General features: G+C 50.6%; 1 protein-coding gene across 1 annotated transcript; it reads left to right on the forward strand.

The window, feature by feature from the left end:
* Nucleotides 1-1,986: 1,986 nt before the first annotated feature.
* LOC130357959 (uncharacterized) lies at nucleotides 1,987-7,039 on the forward strand. Its single transcript, XM_056560734.1, has 4 exons — nucleotides 1,987-2,176; nucleotides 4,495-4,626; nucleotides 5,474-5,634; nucleotides 6,819-7,039. Exons 1-4 carry the CDS (start codon nucleotides 2,002-2,004, stop codon nucleotides 6,975-6,977), a joined length of 627 nt encoding a protein of 208 aa, XP_056416709.1. The 5' UTR covers nucleotides 1,987-2,001; the 3' UTR covers nucleotides 6,978-7,039.
* The last annotated feature ends 3,097 nt before the right edge of the window (nucleotides 7,040-10,136 follow it).

A 10,136-nucleotide genomic window follows, 5' to 3' on the forward strand; every position in this document is an offset into this window, starting at 1 on the left:
CCCCTTTAAATATGAGATCTTTTGTTTATGTGTGCATAGGCCTCCTCCCTCTTTGAGCCAAAAATAACTGCTGCAGTTGTAGCTACACCCATGAAGCCATGGTCAAATCCAGGTGTTCCTTGGGGAAAAAAATTATTTACTTACTGACAACATTATTGGTTCATTTCTATTGGCATTCCTGGACTCATTACATCTGGGCTCATAGTCAAACCCTTCTAGCACATTCAACCACTCATTGCCTGTCTTTGGCTATGTATTGCTTACTGTAAATTGTTCTTCAATAAAATCTAGAAACTATCAATGGTGATCTAGTTGCTCTTCCTCTTTGCCTAGCCAGCATCCTCGCAACTTCTGTCATATAGTGCAAAATGCATTAAAATATATTTATTGCTCTATAATATCCAATCTATTAATCTATTTTCTTACATGATCCACAGCAGGGCCAGACTGGCCATTGAGCACACCGGGCAATTGCCCGGTTGGCCGGGCCGTCCGTGGGCCGGGATGTCCTTCTGCCCTGTACAGTAACAAGGGCAGGACTGGCCTATTGGGCAACCAGGAAATATCCTGGATCGGCCGCTCGCCCTGTTGGCCAGCGGGTCCGTCAGTGCGAGAGCCTGGTGCCGAAGCAGGAAGCAGAGAGTAAAAAAGCTCAACCTCCGGCTCCCATTTTTGTGCCTAGCATTTGCTCTCCGGCTCACCTGTAATTGCTCCGCCCACAAATAAGAGTCTGTTCGACGCCGCGCCATTTAGGAGGCGGCGTCTCGGACTGGCAAGGAGGGGGTTAAATAAAAGTTAGAAGAAAAGAAAAAAATGAGGAGCTGGAGAAAATAAGGGGGTGTAACCTAGAAGGGCAGGAGGACAGGGATAGGCTAAGTTAACAGGAAGGGGAGGAGGAGTAATAGGGGATATAATGTGTTGTGAGGCTTCCGGCTTCCTCTTTGTGGAGTCCCCGGCAAGTGAGAAGCTTCTGTGCAGCAGGTAGCTATTATGGCCGACGACCTCTGTGAGAGAATCCGGGAGAGGGCGTTGCATGAGGAGGGTTTCCTGGCACGGCTGCTTGCCGGACTGGGGAACCCTTCCCTTACACCTCCCCCGAGTCAAGTGTCTGCGCCGTCGGAGGTGTCGGGATCGGGGCGCCCGTCGCGCCGATCCCGTCCTCTGGCTAGGCTTAGTCCTAGTCCCCCTATGTCCAGACGGCGTGGCCATGCTGGACGGAGCGATAGTGCAAAGCATGGAGGGGGGCGTGGTTCTCGGGCTGCTCGCGCGGCGGCGCCGGCTCCGCCCCCTCCCTTGTGCGCGCCTCTCTCTCTTCCCATGTTACCGACAGTTAGGCAGCAGCTTCACGTGGCCCAGGTACAATGCTCTGCAGCGGCTGCTGCTTCTGGCTCTAGTGCCCAGCTGTTAGGGTCTGCTCCTACTACTCCCGTCCCTTGCCCCTTGCTTAGAGATTCCCCACCCCCTACCTCTATCTACAGCCCCCTTCTGGATTCCTCTGCACCCACTGTTTCTGCCCCCAGTCCCCTACCAGTACGTTTGCCCCCTAGGGATATGGGCAACACCCAGCAGGCGTCTTCATCCTCCTCAGTGCACGAGGGTGAGGCACTGGCAGGGGTCCTTCAGGGGCCCGCTGCAATTGTTACTCCGTCCCCTGATCCTTCTCCTGTGCCTTTAGATGCTGCTGGGGGACTTGGGGCTCCTGTGGTTCCCGCTGCTAGTGTTGCTTTATCTCCCCCCCAGCTTCCCATTATGGATCAGCAAGCAGTTATACTTCCCCATACCGTGCAGCCGGAAGTTGCTGGCCCATCTGGAGGGTGCAGGCGATCTTCATCTGGGTCCGCCAGGGGCTCTGCCCGTGAAAACCGTGGCGAAGCTAGCGGTTCAGGGAGGCGCCGCCGAGGTCGCAAGGGCCACGAATCCAGATATCGCAGTCATCGATGTCGGTCCAGGTCCTCCCGCTGGAGGTCCCCTTCCTCCTCGGAATATTCATCCGATAGCTCTATGAGTCCAGATAGGAGGTCACACCGACGTGGGTCTCGGCGGGGGATTTCAAGATCCTCCCGTCGTTTGACCTGCGGTGCTACACGCTCACACGATGTCCCCATTGCTGTTACGCCATTGGATCCAACGGGGCCGGCGGCCCCGCATGTGATTCCGGTTCCTGCCCCGGCAGTTGGTAAGTGTGATTTATCTGGGGTTTGGGGTGAGGGAGGGGTCCAGGGTTTTATTCCGGCCCTTAAGGCCTTGTTGCATCGGTTTGAGTCCCCAGGTTCTGTTCCGCCATCGGCTGCTACCCAGCGGAAGGCGTCCCCGGTGCGGGCGGGCCTGCACAAGGAAGCAATTTTCTGCGGACTCAGTCATCTGGGGGCCCATATTGATGATACTGTACGGGAAAAAATTTGGGCCAATCAGTATATAGACATATGGTCGTTGGTATCAGTTGTTCAGCATACAGTGGATAGGGAGCGTAGACCGGTTACTCAGGATAGGTTCGTGGATAGGAAACCTCGTGTAGCGAAGACGATGGGAAATTGGCTCCAGGCCTTCGCTGTTCTGGGTTGTGTGATGGGGCAACGGCATCCCGAGCGTTGCTCAGAACTTTTTATGTACATGGATGCTATATTCAATGCTCATAAGTCATACGGCAGTAACGCATGGTGGCGATATGACGAGGAGTTTCGTCGCCGCCTTGCGTTGCAACCGGATTTGGGTTGGGGGGTTAAAGCGACAGATGTCTGGTTGCGACTTATGATGTCACAGAGAGTTCCTCCCTTTCAATCTGGGGTCACTGGGGGGCAGCAGGCTGCCTCAGGTTCAGTGGCCGTCCGCCGCCCAGGAGCCTGCTGGTTGTTCAATGAGGGGCACTGTAAGTTCTATGGCCTCTGTAAATTTAAACATGAGTGTTCCACCTGTGGCGGATCTCATGCAGCAGTGCGTTGCACCAAGCAGGTTAAGCAACCCAGCAGGCCCCAGGGTCAGGCTGAATGCAAAGAGTCCGGTGTCGGTGGAAGGGATGCTGCCGTGGTTAAATAGGTACCCGGATAGGGCGGCTGCAGAGCAAATTATGGAGGGTTTTTCTATTGGTTTTTTCATACCGTTTGTTCCCTCCCGATCCCCTCAGCTGGCAAAAAACTTGAAATCCGCCAGGGAACTCCCACAGGTTCTCCGGGAAAAGGTTCAAAAAGAGGTAAATTTTGGTCGTATGATGGGTCCGTTTTTGGCCCCCCCATATGAGAACCTGAGGGTGTCCCCTTTAGGTGTGGTTCCGAAGAAGGAAGTGGGTAGTTATCGTTTAATTCATCACTTGTCTTATCCAAAGGGCACGTCGGTGAACGATGGCATATCTAAGGAGGATGCTTCAGTCTCCTACGTCTCCTTTGATCGAGCGGTCCATTTGGTAGGCAGGGCCGGACGGGGCGCATTTTTGGCCAAGTCGGACATTGAGTCAGCTTTTCGGCTCTTGCCGGTGCATCCGGAATGCTATCACCTTCTGGGTTGTATGGTGGATGGTTTTTATTATTTTGATGCCTGCCTTCCTATGGGCTGCTCGATTTCTTGTCATTATTTTGAGATGTTCAGTACCTTCTTGGAATGGGCTGTTCGCTTTGAGGCGGGTTCAGACTCGATTATACATTACCTGGATGATTTTTGTTCGTTGCTCCAGGTGATTCTTCCCGTTGTCAATTTTTATTAGACTGTTTTAGTTCCCTTATGAGTAGATTCGGTGTTCCCTTGTCCAAGGAGAAGACGGAGGGTCCTGTCACGAGGTTGTCCTTTCTGGGCATCGAAATTGACACCGTGGACATGGTCTTCCGCTTGCCGGTGGACAAGTTGAACAGGCTTCGGGATCAGCTGATGGGTTTTTGTGCAGCCAACAAGGTTACTCTTTTCCAATTACAATCCCTTTTGGGTTTATTAGTTTTTGCATGTAGAATTATGCCTATGGGGCGGGTTTTATCCAGAAGGCTTTCTCTTGCCACCAAGGGCGCTCGCAGACCAGAGCACAGGATCAGAGTTACTGGGCCTCTAAAAGCTGATTGTGGGGTATGGATTGATTTCCTTGCCCGGTACAATGGTCGCACCTGTTGGCGACAGCCTGTGATTTCTAACTTTGATTTAGCACTTTTTACTGACGCGGCTGGCTCGGTGGGTTTTGGGGCTTTCCTGGACGGGGAGTGGTGTGCTGAACGTTGGCCTGTTCTTTGGGTGGATAACGGTTTCTGTCGCAACTTAACGCTTCTCGAACTTTTTCCCATATTAGTAGCCCTGGAGTTGTGGGGGGATCGTTTTGAGAACCGGAAGGTTTGTTTTTGGACGGATAACCTCAGTGTTGTGCATTGTATTAATCATCTATCTTCTTCTTCTTTTCCTGTTTTATCTCTGCTTCGGCGTTTAGTTCTCCGCTGTCTAGAGCTTAATGTGCTTTTCAGGGCTCGCCATGTGCCTGGTATTGAGAACTCAGTTGCTGATGCATTGTCTGGTTTTAATTTCCAGGAATTCCGAGAGTTGTGTCCGGATGCGGCATTGGAGGGCCGGCAATGCCCCTCTTTCCTTTGGGAGGTGGTGAGCAGAGATTGATGCCATTGGTGTCCTCGTCAGTTACCCCGGCTACTTGGTCTGGACATGGTAAGGCGTGGGGGGAATGGCTGGAACTGGTGGGTGGCCGGGATGTGGCGGGTGATGATGAATGGCGTTTTACTGTCACCGTGGATTATCTGTTGCGCATGCGAGAGTTGGGCAGGTCAGCAATAGTAGCTAGACGGAGGCTTTCGGGCCTCAGTTTTCACTTTAAATTAAGGGGTTGGGTTGATGTTACTAAGCGTTTTTCTATTTTGCAAGCGCTCAAAGGTTGGGATAGGACACCCAGGGTTTTAGATGCTAGACGGCCAGTTTCCTTTTCCTTATTGTTGTCCCTAATGGCTGCCTTGCAAGGGGTTTGTCGTTCTCCTTATGAGTCCCTCTTATTTCAGGTGGCTTTTTCTTTGGCCTTCTTTGGGGCTCTTAGGGTGGGGGAGTTGGTTCCTAGTTCCGCAGGTGGGGTGGGGGGTTTGTTGCAAGACGATGTAATGTTGACGGAATCCTCGGTTCAGGTCAAGGTGAGAAAATCGAAGACGGATATGTTAGGCAGGGGGGAATGGTTAACCCTTAGTGTAGTGTCGGGCAGTGCCTGCCCGGTGCGTTTAGTGGGTTCTTACGTGTTAGTGCGCCCGTCAGGGCGTAATTTCCTTTTGCATGAGTCAGGTTCCCCGCTTTCTCGTTTTCAGTTTGGGGCAGTTTTTAAGAGATGTTTGGTGGCTCTGGGTTTCCCAGAGGGAGAATATGGTACGCATTCTTTCAGGATTGGGGCAGACACTGAGGCTGCACGGGCGGGTCTGCCTGCGGCTGAGATCAGGAGAATAGGTCGGTGGAAATCAGATTGTTACGCCTCTTATGTTCGCCCGGAACTGTTGCTTTAATCTGTTTTTCGTTTCAGGTTCTCGTTCTCCTGTTGTGGTTTTTCTGGGTCATTCTTTCATCTTTCGGGCTGGACAGAGAGCTGCTTGCAGGCCAGGGGGACAGTCCCTTGGTTTTCACAATGATGTTCAATGGAGAGGAATCGGTGGACTCAAGTGGCTTCGGGTGCTGGTGGAGGCGGTGGGTATTGCTCGGGTTGTCAATTCCCCTGTGGTGCTTGTGATCCATGCAGGGGGCAATGACCTTTGTTCCATGAGAATGGCTGAACTCATTACTTTGATGAAAGCGGATGTTGAGAGGATTCGGGAATTTTTCAGGGAGATGGTGGTAGTCTGGTCGGAAATGGTTCCCAGGGTGACGTGGCAAGGGGCCAGGGAGGCTCAGGCTATTGAAAAAGCTCGTCGTACAGTTAATTCCCGTATGGCGAGGTATGTGAGGTCCAAAGGGGGTGTGGTAGTAAGACACAGGCAATTGGAAGGTGATAATCGCCGGTTAATGATTGCGGATGGTGTTCATCTGAATGACATAGGCACTGATATTTTTCTGTCGGGGCTACAGGATGGGGTGGAGCAGGCGTTATTTCTCCTCGGTGGGGGTCGGAGTGCGGCTTAGTTCCTTGCCGAACTCCTCCGTGGCGGAGGAGAAATTTGGAGGAGATTTTCCTGGAGAGTAGAGTGTGATGCCCGTCGAAGAGGGCAGCCGGCTGACCGCTTACCTCTGAGAGTGTTCAATCAGAAGTTCGGATATAAATGGTTTATTTTAATGGTTATTAAATAAACGCTGTGGCCGACCCCCAGTTGTCCAGCAAAAGTTAGAAGTGGTCAGTGTTTTTTATTATATCCAGCGAACAGTTAGAAACATAAATAAACTGAAGGTCACCTTTTGTCAGTCTGTTCGACGCCGCGCCATTTAGGAGGCGGCGTCTCGGACTGGCAAGGAGGGGGTTAAATAAAAGTTAGAAGAAAAGAAAAAAATGAGGAGCTGGAGAAAATAAGGGGGTGTAACCTAGAAGGGCAGGAGGACAGGGATAGGCTAAGTTAACAGGAAGGGGAGGAGGAGTAATAGGGGATATAATGTGTTGTGAGGCTTCTGGCTTCCTCTTTGTGGAGTCCCCGGCAAGTGAGAAGATGTCCCGCCCACCCACCCCTTATACGTTCTGTTTTGGTATAGATAAAAAAAAAAAAAAAAAAAAGGAAATGTTATTTTACTTTGTGTCCGTGTTTTATCCCTTGGTAAAAGGTGGGTCCCGTGGGACTTTTAGGACTATTCGGCTGGATGGTGCCTGTTAGGTCTTTTTGACCTTGGGATCTGGTGATGTGGAGCGAGTTGTGTTTGGTTCCCGTTTTAATGTTATTCTCTTTTAGGCTAAGTCACAGCGTGGCGGAGGAGAAATTTGGAGGAGATTTTCCTGGAGAGTAGAGTGTGATGCCCGTCGAAGAGGGCGGCCGGCTGACCGCTTACCTCTGAGAGTGTTCAATCAGAAGTTCGGATATAAATGGTTTATTTTAATGGTTATTAAATAAACGCTGTGGCCGACCCCCAGTTGTCCAGCAAAAGTTAGAAGTGGTCAGTGTTTTTTATTATATCCAGCGAACAGTTAGAAACATAAATAAACTGAAGGTCACCTATTGTCAGTCAGCACAGCTAAGCACGTAGGCCGGCCGCCAAGTAATGACTCACAGAATTCAAGGGCTGGCATCACTACGTCCTGACGCCGGCCCTAGGTATTCTGAGAGTGTGACGTGACCGAGCGTCATTATGCGTTGGCCGACCGACGCGTAGCTGTGCTGGCTCTTATCTGGGGAAGGTGCTGCCCTGAATCCCCAGCAACTACAAAAGGTATCAGCCAGGGGTGGGAGTTGTCTAATCTGGGGGTACTACCTATCTAATCTGGGGGTACTACCTACCTACTGGGGGGGGGTTAATCATGGGGCTACTACCTGCCTACTGGGGGGGTCAATCTGGGGGTACTACCTGCCTAATGGGGGGTCTAATCTGGGGGGTACTTCCTGTCTACTGGCAAGGGTCTAATCCGGGAGTACTACCTTTCTACTGGGGGGGGGGGGGGTCTAATCTGGTGGTACTACCTGTTTACGGGGGGTATTACCTGTCTACTGGGGGGGATAATCTGGGGGTACTACCTGCCTATGGGGGGGTCTAATCTGGGGGTACTACCTGTCTACTGGGGGATTAATCTGGGGGTACTACCTGCCTACTGGGGGGGGTGTTAATTTGGGGGTACTAACTGTCTACTGGGGGGGAAGGGGGTTAATTTGGGGGTACTACCTGTCTACTGTGGGGAAGGGGGTTAATCTGGGGCTACTACCATCCTACTGGGGGGATAATCTGGGGCACTACCTGTCTACAGGGGGGATTAATCTTGGGGTACTACCTGTCTACTGGGGGGGTCTAATCTGTGGGTACTACCTGCTACTGGGGGAGGGGGTTAATTTGATGGTGCTACCTGTCTACTAAAGGGGAAGGGGGTTAATATGGGGGTACTACCTGTCTACTGGGGGGGAGAGGGGGGTTATTCTGGGGGTACTACCTGTCTACTGGGGGGTCTCATCTGGGGATACTACCTGTCTACTGGGAGGGTCTAATCTGGGGGTACTACCTGCCTACTGGGGGGTCTAATCTGGTGGTACTACCTGCCTACTGGGGGTCTAATCTGGGGGTACTACCGGTCTACAGGGAGGGAGGGGTTTAATCTGGGGGTGCTACCTGCTTGCTGGGGAGGGGGTCTAGTCTGAGGGGACTACCTGCCTACACACCTTCCAACCTAACTACCGGGAGATGAGACATGACATAGGGGGAGAATGTGACTTGGGGGGGGGGTAATATGACTAGGGGGGACAGAAATAAAATGGGGAGATGTGAAATGGGCTGTGGACATCAAATGGGGAAATAGATGTAAAATGGGGGGAGATTGGACATGAAATGGGAGGATTTCACCATTTGTTTATTATATCGAAATCGCAATATTTAGGTCCATAATCTCAATTACACAGTTTCCCCATATCGTGCAGCCCTACTATCTATGTACTAGGCTGAGAAGGCTAGGGCTGGCACTGTGGCAGCTATCAAAGAGGGCACAGAGGGAGCAAAGAATTAATGAACGGCATAGAGGTCCGGACACTAACATCAGACCACGGGGTGCAAATCCGTAATAAAAAGTGTGAGGCAGTCAAAAATGTAAAAAGAGAATACTGCACTCAGCCATATGTGTCTGGATTCTTATTGCATCTTGGCAGTCAGTTCATCCCAGTGCGGTGGCAAGGAGTAGCGGTCGGCATAAAGCCACTGAACGGCAGAGACGAGGCAATGCTCCTTTCGCAGTCTTGCCCGCTTTCTCAAGCCTGCTGGACGTCATCTTTGGGCACCGTTATACCTGGCGCTCTCTGTGACGTCAATACACCTGTTGTCTGGGAAAACCTAAGTGCACTTAATAACTAAACATAATTAACATAATGCTACAAGTTAAAGGAACAGTTAGGAATGCATTCAGTTCATTTCTTTCATTCAATCCCAGTCCCGCTAGCGCATCCGTGCGGACTATCCAGGCTGCCTCGTGTCTGCGCAGGTCATTAACCCTGTCATTGCCTGTCATCACTCGCTCAAGTCCTATAAACTTGAGAGCCTTCTTATCATTGTTAGGTTCTTTCTGCATGTGCTCTATAAGTCTAACAGCTCCACTCCCTGTGGAAAGAGAACAGAAATGTTCACGGTACCTCGTGAATTATCTTGTTGTATAGCCTATGTAAAAGTAGAGACAGTATACAATAAGTTTTGACTTGTATTTAACAAAATTTATCTTTTTAATAACAACATTTTTATTCATTTTTAAACAGGGATCAATTTATGTGGGCGGGCGGGCAGGGCACTAAAAATTTAGCCGACAATAATAAAAATGTTGTTTGTGTGTTTTTCACTTTTTTTTTCTTCATTTTTTAGGTAGTAATACTACTCCCAGCATGGAACACACTGTTTCATGATGGGAGTAGTAGTACTAATTGACAGATTGCCCGGGGTCTGTTGCGATCCTCCTGTATAATTTATAGATGCGTCCGGCTGCTCTTCTATGGTCCCCTGCACTGCCGTATATATATATACACCTATTCATATTTCCCGAAGAGAGCTGTGATTGGCCAGATGGTTCCAACCAATCACAACTCTGTGGGAAATATGAATAGGTGTATATATACGTCAGTGCAGGGGACCATAGAAGAGCGGACCGCCGCATCTACACATTATACAGGAGGATCACAGCTGGTGTCAGGAGTGACATCCACTGTGATCTTTCCTTAACTGCAGGCACTACTACTCCCAACATGGAGCACACTCTGGTCAATGCTGGGAGCTGTAGTACCTGCATTTATAGACAGATCGCAGCAGGTGTCAGAAGTTATACTTGCTGCGATCTGTCTATTAATGCAGGTACTACAGCTCCCAGCATGGAGAAGAGTCTGCTCCATGTTGGGAGTAGTAGTACCTGTGATCGTCCTTTCTGTTGCAGAGATGCGGAGCGGCTTTCTCCTGCACTCCACATCTCTGCACTATACTCCGGCCAGTGATATGAATAGAACATCAGTCATTCATATTTCCCGCTGAGAGCTGTGATTGGCTGCAACCATCCGGTCAATCCCCACTCTGGGCGGAAAATATGAATGAGTGTTGTGAAT

This window comes from Hyla sarda, chromosome 2, assembly GCF_029499605.1.
Source record: "Hyla sarda isolate aHylSar1 chromosome 2, aHylSar1.hap1, whole genome shotgun sequence".
NCBI lineage: Eukaryota > Metazoa > Chordata > Amphibia > Anura > Hylidae > Hyla > Hyla sarda.

Coding starts and splice junctions, on each gene's coding strand:
- LOC130357959 (XM_056560734.1), top strand. CDS start 2,002: ATGAGTCCAGATAGGAGGTCACACCGACGTGGGTCTCGGCGGGGGATT. Junction 2,177..4,494: donor GGTTCCTGCCCCGGCAGTTG/GTAAGTGTGATT, acceptor TTTAATTTCCAG/GAATTCCGAGAGTTGTGTCC. Junction 5,635..6,818: donor TTCGGGTGCTGGTGGAGGCG/GTGGGTATTGCT, acceptor ATTCTCTTTTAG/GCTAAGTCACAGCGTGGCGG.